General features: G+C 53.5%; 1 protein-coding gene across 2 annotated transcripts in view; it reads right to left on the reverse strand.

The window, feature by feature from the left end:
• The window catches only part of NKD1 (NKD inhibitor of Wnt signaling pathway 1), an 85,894-nt gene that overhangs the window by 5,222 nt on the left and 60,965 nt on the right, over window positions 1-19,707 (reverse strand). For both annotated transcript variants that reach the window (XM_017882969.1, XM_017882970.1), the window contains 4 exons: window positions 8,691-8,797; window positions 4,822-4,917; window positions 1,164-1,311; window positions 594-678 (listed from right to left, as the gene is read on the reverse strand). In XM_017882969.1, coding sequence (XP_017738458.1) covers window positions 594-678; window positions 1,164-1,311; window positions 4,822-4,917; window positions 8,691-8,797 — 436 coding nt within the window. The remainder of the gene's footprint in view (window positions 1-593; window positions 679-1,163; window positions 1,312-4,821; window positions 4,918-8,690; window positions 8,798-19,707) is intronic.

The following is a 19,707-nucleotide window of genomic DNA, read 5'->3' on the forward strand; positions in this document are numbered from 1 at the left end:
TCATTCCCTTACCATTTGCACACTAGAGGTTAACACAGCCTCATGCCTGCCGTGTTACTGTTGTTTACTCAATCCCTTTCTTTAAACAATCTCTCTTTCCTTTCCTCCCTTCCTCCCTTGCAGCTGAAGAAATAACAGGTGAAAATTAACTACAGCCTCATAATTCCTTATCCACCATTCTGAAATCCAAAAAGCCTGAAAACTAAGATTTTTCATAACCCACATAGCAGCTAGGCCCACCCTAAAGGGATGGGAAGGTGTTTACAGTCTCTATCTCACTTAGTGTGAATATCCAATCATCTCCCAGCAGAAACAGCAATGCGTCAGAGCCTGATACACTGCTGAGAGCACCTTTCCAAAGCCCCAAAAATGCTGGACTCCAGTCCTGTCTGCCCAAGATGTGTTCCATAAAAGGATGTGGACTACATGTAGTTATTTGTTAAGATTTTCATTTGATTTATGAGTCTGTGCATCAGAAGCGTTGGCTCCCTGAAGAGAACACAGACCAGAGCAAAACTTCCTGCTCTGAATCCTTCAGATGCAGGTACACAGCTGGTGTTCAACATATGCTCATGTGCACCATGCCCACATACCTGAGCGGGGCTCGCTGCTTCTTCTCCCAGCTCCGCAGCTCCTCAGTGGGCTTGGTCTCTGCTCGAGGCCTTGTGCTCTGCAGGTCTGAGTCCGGCCCAAGAAGCACAGGAGACACCAGGTAAGCCACCTGCTCCCACCCTCCCCAGGGCTGCCTGGCATGCAGCTGCTTTGCAAGGGCACTATGCAGGGGGTTCCCCGAGCTGGGGCTAAATAAAGGGGTCTCAAGGCTACCTGCCCTGGACGTGTCCCCATCTAGCCTCACCTCCTCCCCCAGACTCCCCCTCCAGCCTCACCTCCTTCTAGCTGGCCTCAAGGCTTGCAGACCCACAACACCAGCCTTTATACCAGCAGCATGGCTCTGCCTATGTGAGGCCTCTCACCCAGAATCCCTTCCCTCCCCTTCCCACCCTTCCTCCTACCCCTTCAAGGACCCATTTGAACCCCACCTGTCCACAAAGCAGCTGCCCCAGAAAGCCCACAGGTTCCCTTCCAGCCCTCCCAGGAAGGCTCTGGTCCTTCCTAAGAGATGGGAGGACGTTGTTTCCCAGGCTCAGCCCTGCAGCCCTCACCGGCCTGATTGACAAGGATGCTCCTCTTGCTCTGGCTGCCCTCGGGAGCCACAGTGAGCTTTACCCGCAGCATCTTGCTGGATGTCGGGGAGTGGTTGACAGAGGAGTCCACCACCTCATAGATGGTGTGTAGCAAGCTGGTGATGTCCTGAATGGGAGGGAAGCAGAGACCCATGTGGGGTTTCAGTCACAGGGCCTTGAAAATAGAAACCAGAGGGCCCGGTGGATACTGCAGGCCTGAACCCCTCTGGCTTCCCCAAAGCAGAGCCTAAGGCAGAAACCTGGATGTCTGAGGTTCATTTGGGAAGAGATCCTAGGAAGCAGAAGTGAGGGAGCAGGGAGAGAGAAGAGGAAAATCCCATAAGAGAAAAGGAAAAGAACAGGTTACAGCCAGGGGCAACTGGGGCTCAGTCACACTGGGGCCCTGGAGGGAGAGTGTGGAGCCCACCTTGGAACAGCCTCATCGAGATAGATGGAGAGTTTAGAAATGGACTGTCATTCTTCACTGCCTGAGAGCTCCCCAAGGATGCTACATTCCCTGTACTTTGGATTTTTGTTTGTTTGTTTGAGATGGGGTCTCACTCTCACCTAGGCTGGAGTGCAGGGGTGTGATCATGGCTCACTGCAGCCTTGAACTCCCAGTCTCAAGCGATCCTCCGACCTCAGTCTCCCTAAGTGCTGGGATTACAGGTATGAGCCATGAGCCACTGTGCCCCACCCTCCCTTGTGCTTTTGGGCTTTCCTGCAAGGGCCAAGCCAGCTCCCTGTACCTGAGAAAGTTTTTACAGTGGGCACCGTCCACCATGGTAGCAGGTGAACTTCGAGGTGGGCCCAGGGAAAATGGGGTGGGGGCATCAAGAGCATCTGCTTCGGGTTTGAAATGAAAACTGGAAAGGGAGACGTGTCCCTGCTATGGACTGAATTGTGGCTCCCCACTCACTTGCAAATCCACAGGTTAAAGCCCTAACCCCCAATGTGATTGTATTTGGAGTAAGGAGATAACTAAGGTTAAACGAGGTCATGAAGGCAGGACCATGATAGGAGATCAGGGCCCTTAGAAGAAGAGGAGAGCTAGGGATATGGCTCACACCTGGAATCCCAGCACTTTGGGAGGCCAAAGTGGGAGGATCACTTCAGCCCAGAAGTTTAAGACCAGCCTGGGCAACATAACATTCTCTACCAAAAATTAAAAAAAAAAAAAGCCATGTGTGGTGGTGCACACCTGTAGTCCCAGCTACTTGGGAGGCTGAGGTGGGAGGATCACTTGAGTCTAGGAGTTTGAGGCTGTAGTGAGCCATGAGCACACCACTGCACTCCAGCCTGAGCAACAGTGCAAGATCCCATCTCTTTTTAGGAAAAAAGGAAGAGACACCAGAAGAGGTCTCTCCACCATGTGAGGACACAGTGAGAAGATGGCCATCTGCAAGCCAGGAAGTGAGCCCTCACCAGGAACTGAAGTAGGTGGCACCTTGGTCTTGGACTTCCAGCCTCCAGAACTGTGAGGAATAAATTTCTGCTAAGCCACCCAGTCTGTAGTATTTTGTTATGGCAGCTTGAGCTGGCTGAGACCATCCCTACAAGATAAACTAATCTGTGAGAACTTGACCAAATCTCATCTCTCTGAGCCTCAGATATCCCTCAACCAGAACGAGGTGTCCACACAATGTTCCCTGGGTGTCTCAAAACCCTTCTGATTGGGGCTGGAGGGCACAGATTCCCCTCACTAGGCCTCTTCTGTCTGGGTATCTGCTGCGGTCACTTGTCTGGTGTTGGGGTGGGGGGCAACGTCCTGCTTTAATTGGCATTGGAAACCTCTGGAGAAGACATTTTTTCTCTATGAAGCAGACCCATCTGTGGCCAGTTACCTGCCCAGCAATCCTTCACCTCCTGCCTGTTAAGTCCTGCAGGCTGAAACAGCTGAGGCAACCCCAGCACAGTCCCAACCAGGCAGGCATGTAGGTGGGTGGCCCAGAGTAGTGGGGGCTGTCAGAGGCGCTGACCCTGTCCTGGGAGGCGTGGTGGCTCAGCTCAGTTGACTTGTCCTCTGACAATGCAGGTGGGAGGGGGTCACCCAGAAAAGCCAGAAATCCAGGATCTTCTGTTAAATCTTCAGAATCACTGATATTGACAACTGATTTTAACAAAACCCTTTGGGGACCAGACCAGAACATCTGGGGGCCAGATTGAAATTGTGGGGGACACAAGTTTGAGACCCAGGCTCCAGGCACTCCCTAGCTGGCTTGCTCAGTGACCCCACCTCTTCCGATGAGGCCCACAGATTGCTCCTCCTGTCCTTCCCTCTGGCTTCTTCATAAGGACCTGTTTGCTCACTCTCTCTATCTTGGGCAGCCCATGAAGGAGGCTTCGTTATACAGATGAGGCGGCTGAGGAACACTCACTTCATCCCCCAGACTTCTGATACCTTAGAGGACCTGGGGCCCTGGTATATAATCAGGGTGGAGGTGGTCCCAGCAGACCGAGGGTCTCAGAGCCTATGTGCTCTGGCAATTCTAGCTTGAAAATCAACCTCACTGACTACACAGGGCCAGACACGCAGGAATCAGTGTGCTATTTCCTGCATGAACGAACGCCTGAAGGAGGAGCAGGTCTTCTTTCTGATTGGAAAGCTGGCCCACACCCCAGCGCTGGGCTGCAGATGCTGTGAGGTGGGAGCCCATCCGCCCTGGCACTCAGAAGGCGTAGAAGGGAATCAGATTTACAGCCAAATTTGAGGAGTGGCGTCAGGGCTAAAAATAGACCAGGGAAACACCAGACCAGTCCTGTCCTCCCTCCACTCAAAACCACTCCGTGGCTCCTCGGTGGGAGGAAGACATGACCCAGTGAACACTTTCTCCAGGGCCAGGCTGGGCCACCTTCCTTGGAAACCCTCTCTCCCTTCCTCTCATTACCAAGGCAGTGAAGGACAATGCAGGTTGAAGCTGTCATCATTCGTCTTGCTACTGCCAAGGGGAGAGTCTGCCTCACAAGAAGGGAAATAAAGCTGAGGAACAGAGGAAATAGACTGAGGAAACAGAGCAGTGAGGAAAACCTTGTCCTGAAGCCACCGAGCGTCTATGTCAAGCCATCCATGAAGTCAGACCCTGGACCAAATTTCAGTTACATGAGCCAATGTATTGTATTCCTTTTTTTTTTTTTTTTTTAAATACAGCAGTTGGAGCATGTATTCTGTCACTTACATGTCAAAGAGTCCTGGGTACTTAAAAGTCACTACTTCCTCCTCCAACCTGTTGGAACAGCTCCTAAACCACAGCCTGAGGAGGAGGTGACCTTGTTAACCCAGAACTCACATCTGGCAGCATAAAGGTGAACTTCTCCTGCACTATCCACAGAGCTCCTGCGAGATCTGGAGGAGCATTCCAGAGCTGCCGGCAAGTGGGAAGAGAGGACACTGAGGGGCAGTGCCTGGGCTGAGAGCAGGGGAGCTGCCCTCCCTCCCTGTCCTCTCTTCCCACTTGCCAGCAGCTCTGGGATGCTCCTCCAGATCTCGCAGGAGCTCCCAGCAACTCCCTAGCTATTACAGCTTTCCCTGAGGGGCAGGACCGATGCAGGGGTGAGAAGCGGCAGTGGCGGGGTGCTGTGCCCAGGCCCTGTGCCTGCGGGCATGATGCACAGCAAGAGGCCAGGCAGGTGCACTCACCTCTCGGGTGACCTTGCCGTTGTTGTCAAAGTCGTACAGGGTGAAGGTCCACTCCTGCCGGCTGTCCTCCTCCACGGACACATCGCACTGGAGCTCCTGGATGCAGAGAGATGGGTGGGGCTGGTCCCCTATCTGTGGCAACACTGACTGGGTGGTGGAAGCCTGGGCCTAGAAGCCAGGCCAAGGGGCGGCCACCTGTCCTCTGCCCTCCCCAGACCTTGAGTGGACAGGGAGCACCTTGGCCAAGACAGAACTGGCCCAGGAGGGTAGCCAGAGCCCGGGGAGAGGAGGTTTGGCCGAGGGAGGGATGCCTGCAGGGGTGCCTGGTGGTCTGTGGGTCTTGAAAGACAAAGGAAACACAGGGGGTCTGAGAAGAGGCACTGTGGTCTCAGAAAAGCTGAACTTGGACCAAGGGCAAGAAGCAACTAGAAGCCAAGGGAACATCAACTTGGGAGCCCCAGCAGCATGCCAGGGTAGGACAGCATGAGCATGAGGAGCTCGGGTGTCAGTCAGCCCCAGGCCCCAGCCCCTGCAGGGTCCTCCACAGCTGTGTGACCCTGGGCATGTCACTGCCCTCTGCTGTGCCTCAGTTTCTCTTTGTATACATTATGGAAAATGATAGCCTGTCTCCCAAGAAGTTGCTGGGAAGATTAAATGCCCCACCCACATGCCCTCAACCCAGTTGTTTCCCTGCACCTGTGGTGGGGACAGTTTCCAACCTCCCGCTTCATGTACGCTTTTCTGTCTCAGGGCAGCCCTGAAGAGCCCGGGAAGGAATGCGCAGAGGCGATGGAACAATGGAGGGACAGGAGGCAGTGGAAATGCCAGGCCTCCTCACCCCTCCCTGGGACAAATCTGAGCGCATGCTACATGGCTCCTAGGAGGCTCTCCAGCAGGCAGAGCCCACAGATGAACCCAGATTTCACTGGCTTCCCTCCTTCCTCGCACCTGTGCTCCAGGATCGCCTCCCCTACACACTGCCTGCTCCCAGTGCCATGTGGCCAGGTCTGCTTAGGGGAACTGGAAACAGGAAGTGGAGGGTAAATGCTGGTGTCGTTTACACCTGTGCTTGGAGCACTGTCTGGCACATGGAAAAGTTCAATCAATGGTAGCAGCTGTTACTTTTGCTGTAATGATTAACATATTATTTCATTGAAATAATTATTTCAATCAATAATCAATGAAACAATCATTTCATTATTATCATTTTCAGGAACCTGAAGTGTCTGACCCTAGGGAATATGAGCCGCGAAGTGGTGAGCTGGTCACCGGAGGGCTGTGTGCAGAGGCTGGCTGAGTGTCAGACGAACAGTTCTAGGAAGCATGCTGTTCAGCAGGAATGGGCTCCACAAACAGCCTTTCAGATCCATAAGATTCTATGGAAACAAGACCATTTTGTTCCATGGCATGCCAAACTCCACCTCTCCTTCCACCATCAAGAAGGTGGCATCCGGCTGGCCTGGCAGGAGGAAGGCTCAGCTCCCCAGAGAGGGGAAGGCACCTGTCTGTGAACACTAGGGGAGTGAGCCCCAGCACGGCGTCCTGGCCCTGGCTGCTGCAGCACTAAGCCATTTCCCTCCAGCAATTCTTAGGCGCCCACGCTGAGTTCAAAGCCAACCTTGCTTCAGCCACGCCCATCTGACACCTGCCAAGGGCCCTCATTGCTGCCCAAGGCACTGTTTCATGTGGCATGACACACGAGCCTACATACACACCCCTACACACACACACACACACACACACATGCATACCCCTAAACATGTACCTATACACACGCACACCTACACAGGTACACCCCATATGTGCACACCCTACACACACATACCTATGTACACACACACACACACACACACACACCATTTACCTGTTTCCAAGACAGCTTGGGTCTGAGCTTCAGAAACATGAGTTGAGTAACTCTGGCCACTTGCCCCACCTGTCACATGTGTGTCTCCTAGGCCTCTCCCACACCCCATCTGGGCTTCTCAGGTGAGTCCTGCCTGTGGACCACAGCTCAGTCCTGAGCCTGCCCCTCCACAAGCAAGCACACTTGGGCTTCCAGGGAGGCAGGATGCCTGGGCCCGGTCTTCCTTCTGCCACTGAGTTTAGCCCTGGGCTTTGCCAAGCTCCCCAAAAGACCCTATAAGGACCCAGGTGGGCTTAGGGTGGGGCTGGGCTCCAGGAAGAAGGTGGCAGCCCTAATTCCTACTAGACACTACCTGTCCTCCTCAGGCGAGCCTTCAAGCCTCTTGGAGGCTGGAGTGCTGGTGTGCTGTGTGGGGAGAGCAAGCTGTGTGGTGTGGCCTGTGCAGGATGGTGGGACATGGCAGGGAGACGATACTGGAAAGGGTGTAAGATCGGTCACCAGGGACCCTGCACACAGGGTGTCTCCCCCATGTCCCACCATCCAGCACAGGCCACACCACGCGGCTCATTCTCCCCACACAGCACGCTGGCACTTCAACCTCTAGGACCTTGCTCCTGCAGCTCCCTCTGCCTGAAAGACCCTTCTCACCCCAAAGGCTCCCTTGTGCACCCCCTCCCAACTCCTACCCCTATGCGCAGAGCCTCACCCACCTCCCCAGTCTCCACCGCCAGCTGCTGTTCCCTCTTCCAGGCACCACACAGAGCCTGAAAATGCCAAGTGTCTGTTACCCACACCCCTCGGCGTGACCCCCACCCAGGGCTCCCAGATCTCATCTCATCACTGACTGTGCAGCCACTGGGTCTGGGGCACTCAACTGTCCCCTGGTCACACTGTGCACTCCTTGACGGCAGGAACCACACCCAGTCTAAGCTGGGTCCCCTGGCAATTAGCCAGTGCCAATAAGCATTGGTTAGAAAGAGGGACACCCTCTTAAGCACTTTAGACCTTTAGGCGCACGAACTCATGATGCTGACAACAGCCCAATGCAACAGACATCACCACTGTTCCCACCTTACAGGCGAGGCATGTGAGGCCACTGAGACTTTAGGGAACTTGCCCCAAAGTCACACAGCCACTAAGTGTATAGCCAGGATTTGAACCCAGGCCTGCTGACTCTAGAGCTATGCCCTGGTGGTCTCAGGAAGGCAAACAGAGGGAAGGAGGGAGGGAGCAAGGAGGGCGGAGCAGTGGGGAAGCTCCATGCAGCAGGCCTGGGCCTGGCTCTCAGCACTGGGCACTGTGCTGGGTGCACAGGGGCATGCTACACTACCAGGCGGTGGGGAACAGACCGTGTAGCCACTGGGTCTGGGGCACTCAAGTGTCCCCTTCTTACCCCAAAGGCCCTTCTCTTCCCAAAGGCTCTCCTGTGCACCCCTCTCCCAACTCCTACCCCTACGCTCAGAGCCTCACCAACCTCCGCCCACAGCCTCTGCTCCCTCCTCCAGGCACCGCACAGAGCCACAGAGAGGCACATCCCTGGTGTTGCCCACATGGGGAAACTGAGGCCCAGAGAGCGTCAGGGACCTGCCTGTGCCTCCTGCTCGTCCATTCCACCTGAGAGCCCCCGCAGGCACCCCAAGAACAGCCTCAAGAGTTGGAAGGGAAGGTTTCACCAAGCAAACTGAGGTCCAGAGAGGTGACAGCAGCAGCAGGGCCAGAGTCCTGCCTCCCTCGTCTACTCTCACGCCTTCTCCCAGGCTGCTGGGCACACCCCGCATGGAGGGGCTGGGACCAGGCTGAGCGGGTGGGCAGTGGTGAGTCCCTGGGGTCTGCCCTGAGCCAGGACAGCCCCAGATGTGGCAGGAAGAACCTCCCACAGAGGGTGCTGTTCATGCAGAGGAAGGGCCGTCCTGTCTGGAAGGGCCTCAGCTTCCCTCCTCCCAAAGCACAAAGTTGAGAAAACCCATCTCATCTCCCCAGGACCCAGCACCAAAAGGAAACTTACTTCAAACTTCAGCTGCTTCTTGGAGCCTGGGCAGGTTTCGCTCACTCTCTCCATCTTCTTCTCATCTCCGCTGCCCAGCCCGTCGGTCTTCTCAGGAGGCAGGGCCACTGTCAGGGAGGGAGGCGAGGGAGCATGAGGAGCAGGGTCCAGACGCAGGGCGGCTGCACTCACTGCACCTTCGTCTTCCAGGCCTGGCCTGGACATTCTCGCCAGTGGGCTGGGCCCACTCCTGCCCTGCCCATTTGCTGGCGTCAACATCACACTACTCTGGCACCTGGTACTGCCTGGGGAGACCCCCTGCCAAGCATGGTACACCCATTTGCACCGTCGGGGGCCCCCTCAGGCCCCTACCAGCCTGTGACTTCTGCCCTGTGGAGGCACACAGCCACCCAGAGCACTGTCAGGCCAGAGGGCAGATGGATGGGAGTGGAGGGGTGCTTCTGGGGCCTGGCGAGGGAGCTTAGGAACCATGGCCATTTTCTGCAGTCCCACTGCCTTACATGCTGACATTTTGGCCTCCTCAAAGGTGCTACCACCTGGGCACAGCCTACAGCACCTTGGTGGATGGCCAGGAGGAGTGCCAGAAACAGAGTTCAACTGGGTTGGCACTCGTCCACATATATGTATGCACAAGCACACATGCACACACATACACACGTATGCACATGCACACATGCACATATATGTACACTCATGCATCACACCTGCTCACATACATATGCACACTCACACATGCACACACACTCACACATACACAAAAGGCATCTTCAGGGTGCACACTCATCCTGAACCTTGCATTTGGCCTCTGCTCACCCCAGGTTCTCCCTTCTCTGCCAAAGGTCACGATCCTGTGTGTGGCCTGCCAAGAGCTGTGGGAGGGTGAGTGTGAAATCCCAGGACCTACTGACACTATTTTCCTGAGGAAGCCAGCTCAGGGTAGCACCATCCTCCTTGACCTAGGACCCAGGCTACAAAGTGCCATCAATTCTTGGAATGTCCCATAAGCCTCCTTTAGTCCCTTCTGCCATTTTGTCTCTGTCTGATAGCGGGGCTGGGGTTTGCTGGAGACATCTTTTCCAGGCCACACTCACCGCTCCTCTCATCTGATTCCCTCTGTTGCCCTGGGGTAGTAAATTTGTTGTCCTGTTTTAAAGGTGAAGAAACGGCCTGGCTCCTACTCCGGGAAGGGAGCCTGGTCCCTCTACCCTGATCCAAATGTGGCCAAGGGGGTTATGTGAGGAGCTGAGACTCCCCAGTCAGAAAGGAAGGCAAAGCAGGACTTTCTTGGGAAGTCAGCAGCCTGGAGAAATGAGGCTGCTTGGCCAGGCAACTAGATGGGGGCTTTGTGCCTCTCTGATCCCACTCCTACCACACTCACTACCACACTCACACACCCCAGCTATGCAAGCAAGGACCTAAGCATAGTCCCTGGGCCAGGCACAGTGGGGATACCCCCAGTGGGCCTGGGCCCCTGCTCTCCTGCTCTGCTCGGTCCTGCGGGCTGGGAGCTCTCTCCTCTGCAGTTAACTAAGGCACTTCCCCTTGGCGCCACTGTACGTAAAGATGAGGCAGCAATGACTAAGCACTTGCTGTTTACTAACTCCATCCTCACAAAGCCCTGTGAGGCAGTTATTATGATTAGCTCCATTTTCCAGATGGGAAAACTGAAGCTTGGAGAGGATAAGTGCCTTGCTAGTAAACGACAGAGCTGGGATTTGAACCCAGGCAGCCTGAATCATGCTCACAGTCAGTCCTAGGCTGCCCCTCCCTGCCTTTCATTGCTCAATTCAGGAGACTCGGTGCTTCTCTCGGCCTGCCTTTCTCTGTCTAATGGAGGCCGGCCAGCCAGGGCAGTGGTCATCTCCACCTGGGTTCTGTTCTCTGGCACTGTGTGACCCTGGGTGGGTCACATACCTTCTTTAGACGTCTCAATTTCCCAGTTGTAAAATGAGGAAGCTACCAATCCCTTCCCCAGAGGATTCTTGTGTGGATGCAACAAGCTCTGATCACAACGGGCTAAGACCTCCAGTGCACTAGGTCTGGCCATGAGTAGTAACAGTCAGGGGACCGATGACCCCACCCCACTGACTCCTGGGAACAGGACAGTTAGCAGCTAAGCTTTCTCAAAACAGAGGCTTCAGGAATGCAAATGGACACAAAAGCATTATATCAAATACACACAGCCTGTGCAGGCAGCTTTGGACAAGGCCCTTGACTCCTCTGGACCTCAGTCCCCTCGTCTATAAAATGGGAACACGACGGCCTCACCTTCACAGGGCTATTGGGAAAGGGCAAGGAGGAAAGAGCTTACAGAGCACAGTGGCCAGCACTCAGTAGGTGCTCAATAAATGCTGGCTTTGCCAAGGATGTAGACAGGCTGTGGTCCCAGCTGACAGCCCAGATCCCAACGATCCCGCTTGACCCCAGGCTGCCCCACTGGAGAAACCAGAGTAATATCATGGCCTGCAGCATCCTCTACTCACCCCTCCCAGGCAGGGGGAAAGAAGAGAAAGAAAAGGAAGAAAGAAAAATAAAGCCCAGCTCCATCTTCAAAGCCGCTGCCTCTCTCTGCAGAGGTCCTGGCTGGAGATGCAAGCTGGCCAGGCTTGTCGAAACCAAACTTCAAGTTCAAAGGCAAGTTATCAGAAAACCACCTTCAGGTTCAATGTTGCCTTTCATGTTCCACTTGATAAAATCCAAAGAAAAGGAACCTCTGTCCCTGCTCTCTCTTCCTCTGGAGCACTCTTCCCCCACCATGCACGGACAGCCTGTCTTCCCTCAGGACCTCCCCTCTTCCTTCCTTTCTCCTCACCTGAAGGGGCTGGAAAACATCCTCCTCGACCCCTCATATATCTTCCCCAAAGACTACGGTGGTCGGGATTGTCCTTTCTTCACCAGTGGCTCCCTCATCCCATCCCAGCTCATAAAGTCACCCAGACATCCACAGGTCAGCTGAACCCACCAGGGGCCCCTCCCAGCATGGGGCCTGTGATCCATCCTGCCCTGGGGCTGTGAGGGTCAGGAACAAGGACAGTCAGCACTCTATCTCCACCAAAGAAGGTCATTCACCCTCCTATTGTCCCCTGCCCAGTAGCCAAAAGAGGTGGCAGAGAACTGGCCATGCAGACCCCAATGCCAGGGGCAGGGGCCAGGCCTCATCCACATATGAGCCCTCTGAAACTAAACTAAGTCAAGCCACCAAGGCCCCCAGTCAGTCCTGTGCAGAAGAAACCACCCTCCACTCATCAGTGAGAGCAGGCTCATGGGAGGCAGAAGAGGGGGACTGGTGCTCGCTGCAGGCTGCCCAGGTCATGCCAAGGGGGATTGCAATGATGTATTTCTGTTGAGATCAGCTTTGGCACCAGAGTCTGAGTCCATTCTCTGCCTCTGATTCTGGTTTAGCCCAGCCATTTTTCCCCTTGGGAAATTATCTTTTGGGGGCCTAATTTCAGGGAGTGCTGATCATGCTGATCACTCTTCAACTGAAAGTCTGAGGAACTGCAGGAGACACTGCTCATTTGGAAGAAAAAAGGAAAGTAGAGGACCAGGTGGGAAAAAAGGCCTTTCACTTGCCTAAGAAGTACTTTTGGGTGACAGAGCAGGAAGTGGCAAAGTACATTTGCTGAGCCAAACCTGGCCCACCTCCTATTTCTGTAAATAAAGTTTTATTGGGACACGGCCATGCTTATTTGCATTGTCCATGGCTTCTTTCACTCTATGACAGCAGAGGTGAACTGTTGCAACAGAGCCCACAAAGTCTGAAATACATACTATCTGGCCCTTCAGGAAAAAGTCTGTGGATCGATTGCTGCTTTAGATGTGTGCTACCCTCCACTTCCAAGCACAGGATATATGCTTGAGGAGCAGGGCACAGACAATTTCACCTATAACTTGCCTGCTTGGTTGGAAACCCTTGTGCAGTACACAACCTGCCCAAACATACAGTGGCCATGGAAGAAAGAAAATGTCAACTCTGCTTTCTTAAAGCCTATTGTCAGCTCATATGAATCTGGGGGAGTGGTACTGGTTTGAGGAGCTCCTTCTCTTTGGAAGCTGCTCCCTGTCCCTCCTCACACCACAGCCACGAGGAGTCGGCTTGCTGTGTTTACCAAATGACGGTTCTCTCCCCATTAGCTCCCAGCCTGGCAGCTCTCCACCCTCAGCAACTGCCAGATTAAATGCATTACTTGACCATCTTCACCCGGCTCCCTTTGATGTTCCCTTCTCAAGCTTCAAAATACCTTTTGGAGGGAGATCAGACAGCATTAAACAGAATTACTAATTAATTAAGCAAAGTTAAATTTTAAACACTGTTTGTTGTGTTAGCCAAAAGCCTGAACAGAACAGACTTTTTTCCTCCGCTGAGATCAAAGACAGTCTCTTCCCTCTCCCCTCCCCCAGTTTAAAAAAAAGGGAGGGGTGGAGAGGAAGAGAGAGCGAAAGACAGTGAGGAAATACCTGAATGGTGACAACTTTGATTGTGGGTCTAGACACCCCTCCCGACTCCCCATGGGCCCAGTGGGAGGCTCCTTGGGGATCGCATGCTGTGAGAGCCACAGTCACTCGGGACTGTTTACCCTGGCAAATGGCAGTGACCCAGGGAGCAGGATGGCACGGCCCACCCAGCCCAAGCTGCTGACAGCTGGCGCCACCCAAACAGCATGAGAAGAAGGCCTGTGAAATAAAACAGACCCACCCTCCTCAACAGTCTGGCAGGGTAAGCTCCTCAGGGCTCTTCCCCTTGGTCTGGGGTCACTTGGGGTCACTAGGAGACCAGCTCCAAGAAGCAGGCTGTGCACTGTACATCCCCAGGTGGTGCCACTCACATGACTGATACCCTAGATACGTGTATTGCTTATGACATCCTTTGGACAGATGGCAGAAAGGTGTCTTGAGGAGGGGCAGCTTTTTTCTAATTTGCACGAATGCATCCGGAGCTAGTGGGGTGCTGTCTCCCGCCGTTCAGTCTAGCACTTTATTCTGTACACTCCTATCTGGGACCTTCTGATTGCCTCACAGGAGCCTCCACATCTGCACAGCCAGAAAGCACGTTTCTTGAGATCTGGGGCCCTCTAGGCTTCTGCTCCCAGGTTGCCCAATGCCTAGCGCTTCCCATACATGCACAGGGCAAAGATTCTGCCAGGCCTGCTGAACTACAGCACATTCTACAGGTAGGCATAAGGAAGTCTGGCTACATAACAAATATGCCACACCTTCTGCCTTGATGGAGACTGGGAAGTGCCATGGGGAGGTGAGGAGTTGAAATTTAGGTAAAAATCCAAACCCAGGATGATACCAGTAAATGCCAGCTTATCTTAACACAATCCAGAAAGGCCTGGTGCATATGAAACTTCGAAAGAAGAGACAAATTTGAAACACAGTTATGACTAAATCGGCCCCACTAAAGACCAGAAATTACTAACACTTCAAATGCATGGCAGACCCCTCTCTTAGCCTAGTTACCTGGCAAGTTCTTCTCAGTGAATACAATGTAAAATTTAACACAAGCCAGAACTTCCTTGCTAGAGTCTGGATGCTCGCCCTGACATATCCACAGTCCTTTCTCAATTGTCCACGTACAGATTATCTGCTGCAAATACTTTAGTCTCAGGGTTGCTTGCCAAGATGTTTGAGTCCGCAACCTTCTGACAGCAGCTGTTCGAGGGAATGCAGATGAATTTTAATATTAGCCTCTGCCAAATATAATTAGGCGGGTAAATCTGCTGCCAGTAAAAAGAGAAAGATATCATATGTGCATTCCAGGCCAAATGGTTTCTTGCAGTATCTGTATCAGGCTCTCCGCAGGGAATGAGGGTCCTAGCGATCCCACCTCTGTTTGTAAACACAGCCACACACTTTGGTGGGCCGCACGGAGAGGCTGATGAAGTTAGTAGTACCACACATTATTCCATTAAGTCCTCTTAACACTGAGTGTGCTACTGTTGGCATTGTGCAAAAGAGGAAACTAAGCTTAAAAACCAAAACTGATTACGCCGTTTCCCTGCTTAAACCCCTCCAGTGGCCCCCTTTCCCCTAAGGAGGGGTGCAAAGGCTTCCACAACCCGGCTGCTGCTGCCTCTCAGCCCTGTCTCTCTATGGAACTGCGTTCCCTTTTCTGAGCCTGCCATGCTCTCATCCCTGCCAAGAATGCTCTTTCCAGCTCTGCAATTCCCGCTCATCCTTCAAGTCTTCAGTTTAAGCCTCCCTTCTTCTGAGCAGCATGCTCTCACACCCTCAGGGCTAGGTTAGGCTTCCCTGCTCAGTGAGCCTTATTACACCATTATTGTATCACTCATTTAATCATCTGAATCTTCTGTCAGCCCAATATATATACCCTGAGATATATATGTCTATATATAGGGCAGTGTCTATCACACTATAGATGCTGTATCATCATCAGCATCATCAGCTTCATCAAAAGGAAACAACAGTAAGTAGCAGAACCAGGATTTGAACCCAGAAGTTGTGGAACAAAGAGAACTAAATCCCAGTTTCCCAACTCCTCAACCACTGGCCTCTCCACTCTGTCAGACCACAATAGCTGACACCTGTTCCTGCCTATCCAACAATCCTTCTCCTTCTGATAATAGCATCTGGCTTTCCTCTGCAGAGTCACTCATCCCCCACTCTCAGTCTATGTAGTTTATGGAGACTGATCCCACTCCAGGGTCGCACTGCACTCAGTACCCCCACCTGACCCGGCTTGTTTCATCCTGAAGGCCATGTGGCTGGTCCTAGGTCAGTATGAAAGGAGAGTTTATGGAGAAGCTAATGAAGCTAGACTTCTGGGCCCTCTCACCTATATGGGCCCTTTCCAAGTCAGAATGGGTTTTTGAAGGTGTTTATGTGGTCATATGTGTTTGTATTTGTAACATTTTCCAAATTAAGCATTTTATCCTCAATCTATTAAGATTGTCATCTAACCATTCTGACATCCTGTGCCTGTGTGAGGTGATACTGGGGGAAATACGGGTATTTCTGGACTTGAGCTAAGGAGAGACTGAGGTGGTGAGATATTTATTTTGGTTTAGCCCCTGAAAGCTTCAGGTCCCACAAAACCTAGATTTACCCTGGTCAAGTGACCAGTAAAGTGGTCAGTAAAGTGAGTCCGACATGTGCAAGGAGCACTGTGACCTGGGAACTTTCTTCCACCTGAGAGGGCTGTGCTCATAGGATGGCAGTGCCCAGAGCTGGGCACTGCCACCCTCGCCACCTGTGGGGGAGAAGCTACCAGGGGACAGAGGGAGAGATGACGGAGAGGGACACAGAGGGGCAGCGAGAGAGTCACGTGTGTGAGTGTGTGAATATACGTGCATGTGTGAGTGTGTGTGTGCGTGCATGTGTCCATGACACAGTTTTAGCTCCAGAATCCAAACAGGCCTTTTTAGGCAAGATCTACCCTAGGATTTTTCAATTTCATGAGCCAAAAGTTTAAGCGAGTGTCCAAAAGAACCGAAAAAATCCTGACTTAACACATCCATCTCTCTGAGATCCTGCTTTTTAGGGAAAACCACCAGTACCAGCACCACAGCAGTGATTCACTCACCCAGGGCAGTACCCTCTAGAGCAATGTCCAGCTTTCTCACCAGTAGGGGTCTGCCCCTTCCTGAGATCAGAAATGCCACCAGGGCCTTCTTCTCCACCATCCTGCCTCCCAGCTGCATTTTACTGCCACAAGATTTTGCTTATGGACCAATTGTAACTGAGGGGAAACAAAAAAGGGGAAAAAGGGGATGGGGGAGCAAATTCTTCTCAACAAATAACATTCTGGCCTTTTTTTCCTCATCAGAGCTTAAGGCTGGTGGCCACTCGGCTTTGAGATCTGAACAGGATTGAGACGAAACATCTGTTCAGGGAGGGAGGGGGAAGCCCCGGGACAGAGAGAGGGGAAAGGGGAGAAAAAGCCTTCTGTGGGCTAAAAATATCATGTCCCTTCCACTCTCCCCCCTCCATCCCCACCCAAGTTAAAACATGTGATGAAATTCAGCTTTTACAATCTAACCCCGAGCTACTTGAAACTATTAAAGCCTCTCCGGTATCTGACACAAGTCAGAATTTCCACTGTTCCAGCTGAGCTTTTATGAGGAGCAGACTTGAGAGAAACTGCCAAGGTAACAAAGTCCGCTTGTTCTCTGTCACCGCTGCAACTCAGCTTCTGGGGGGACTGCAGGGGAGTGGAGAGTCAGGGCCGCTGACATCCCCCGACAGGACGGGCTCTGAACTGAGGGAGAGGAGCCAGCAGGGCATGGGCACCTGCCCCTCCATCTGGGGGTCCCCGTTGCCCTCCCGTGAACTCCCCTTCCTCCCAGCCTTCCTAGGAAGCCACCGCCAGCCCTGTGTATTAGGGAGCCTTGCCCGGGAGTCCCGGGCAATGTCCATGGCTACTTCCTGAGAAGTCTTACTCGCTCTCTCTCTGTTTCTTGCCCAACTGCTCCCTGAACCCCAAGCTCCAATCAGCAGGTATCCCACAGCCTCCTCGGTACCTCTCCTTGGATGTTAAATGGGCATCTTGAACCCAACAGGTCCAAAAACAGGAGACTTGATGGTCACCTGCCAAAACCTCCACCTCAGAAGTGACACTGCCAAATCCTTAGTTCCTGAAGCCAAAAGTCTAAGATGTATCCCTGATCTCTATCATTCCGTCAACCCCCTTCTCACCAGCTCCAACTCCCAGCCTCATGGACTTCTCCACAGCCCCAAGCTCCCAAACTAGGCCAGCACCATCTCCTCTCGCCTGCAACCCTGCAATCACCTCCTGGTTTCATTGCCCTCTTCCTCCCTGCCCGGGCAGTCCCTCCCAGAAGCCAGAATTCGCTTCTTAAAACAGGTCAGAATCCAGCAGTCACCCACTCAACCCTCTCCAACCCAAGTGCGTGGTCCCACACTTGACGACCACCCCACTCTCATTCCTGATGCCACAACGGCCTCCTTTCTGTTCTTCCCCAAACACCAAGTTCCCTCTACCCTGGGGTTCTGCTCACTCCTCCTAGCTGCTCTCCCCCTACATTCTTCCATGGCTGGCTCCTTCCTGACATCTGCATCTCAGGTGAAACATCACCTTCTCAGAAAAGCCTCCTCACTCTACCTCTTCCTGGGTTTTACCTCTTAGCAGAGAACCACTACCAGAAACTTCCATGCTCCTTCGCAGATTTACGTATTCATCCCTGCCTCCCTCCTGTGAATGTCATGACCAATGGGCCTGCCTACCTTGCTCACTGTGAATCCAGGGCCCAGCAGAGCCCCTAGCTGCAGCAAATGCCCAGCACATACTGAATGGCGAGGAATGAGGGGCCAGATTCTGTTCTCAGTCTGCTGTGTGACCTTGGACAGGTCACTTCCCCTCTCTGGGCTTCAGTTTTCCAACTGCCGATGAAAGAGACTATAGGCCTCCCAAGTCCCTTTGCCCAACATCTGACCCCTGGGAGCCTGGATGGACTAGCCTAGGCCCCAACACAGGTACATAGGACCTGCCTGAGAGGCCGGAGGAAGGGGTCACCTGCTTTCAGTGAGGCAGAGGGAGGGGTCGCCTGCTTTCAGTGACTACAGGGTGTTGACTTTCCCTCTTCAGTGAGTGTTTATTTATTGAGCACATACAGCATGCCAGACCCTACTCCAGGCACTGGGAGCACAGGGAGGCCTTTGGAGATTCTAATAGGATTAAAGAAGCTTTGCAAAGAGGCCATCTTTCATCTGGGCTAGGTAAATGATTATAAACACGGGCTGGCACCTCTTCAAGAAAACTGAACCCAGGAAACAAGAATCATAGCAGCTCAAGGGTGTTGGGCACTTACGCTGTACCAGGGCCACCCTTGGGACCTACATCCATCACCTCACTGTCTTCACAATAACCCTGGCGAAGAAGTGCTACAAGGAACCCAGTGAGGAAACTGAGCCACAGGGAAGTGACCCACCCAAGGTCACATAGTGAGTGTGGGTAAGCCAGGCTAGAATGGGGTCTGAGCTGCAAATCCATAAAAAGTCAGAATGAAGGGAGGAGAGATGAGGAAGGCAAAGTTAGGGACCACTGCAGAGCTGAACAGGACCTGAGTTTCCAGAGTGCTGCTAAGCCCCCACCAGGTCTCGGTCCTAGCACTGCTCCCTGCTGGGCCGAACGAGCAACTCCAGGCACATCCACGCTTGGGTTGAGGAAGCAGAGACCACCCCAAGGGCTGCCACGTCTGCATGTCAGGCCAGTGGGGAGGGGGCGGCAGGGGCAAAGCAAGGCCTGCCCTGGAAGCTGGGAGGCCCGGGCCTCGTCCTGAGGAGGAGGGGCTGCCTGACTTCAGTGGTTGTAGCATCTCCTTTAGGAAGCAGGGACCCTGCAGGCTGGACCGTGCCCTGCAGAGGGGGCTTCCTAGAGAAAGATGCCAGGAAGTGGAGAGACAGGAACCAGGCACTTGAGGATGCAGAGGGAGAATGAGCAAAGGCCCAGAGGTGAGACACAGAGACAGCCAAGAAGCTGGGTGGGGGCAGGGTTCACCAGGTGAGAGGCAGGGGGTCCCTGGAGAAAGGGAGATGGGAGAGGGGGACGAAGCAGTGGCTAGAGCACCCTCAGACACAGTGACTCCTGGAGGCCATGCAGGAGAACACGGCCTGGCACCCATTCTCCCCGTGGGGCCCAAGCCACAGGCTGCAACTACCTGGAGTGCTGCCCAGCTGTGGGGCAGGGAGGCCGGCTGTGCACTGAAGGTAAGCATGGGGTCACCCCTCGCCGGTCCTCAGACCCCAGCTGGGTCAGCTGAGGAGGGGGCCCTCTCCCCTCCTCCCCACAAAAGCCTCACCTCACCAGCCCTGCCACGCCCAGCCAGCTCTCAGAGCTTGGGACTTTTGATGTTTACTTTGTTCTTTCCCCAGTTCAAAAGGAGCTCTGCAGCCCTGGCCCTCGCACCAAGCCCAGCCTTAATCTCCCATCCCTCCCGCTCCCAGCTGGCCAGTTAAGGCGGTTAAGACGCTGGATTAGGGCCGGCTTTACATAACAACGCGGGAGCTAAAGCCATCCTCTCCTGGGATGGCTAAA

This window comes from Rhinopithecus bieti, unplaced genomic scaffold (genome assembly GCF_001698545.2).
Source record: "Rhinopithecus bieti isolate Rb0 unplaced genomic scaffold, ASM169854v2 scaffold_13375, whole genome shotgun sequence".
Classification (NCBI taxonomy): domain Eukaryota; kingdom Metazoa; phylum Chordata; class Mammalia; order Primates; family Cercopithecidae; genus Rhinopithecus; species Rhinopithecus bieti.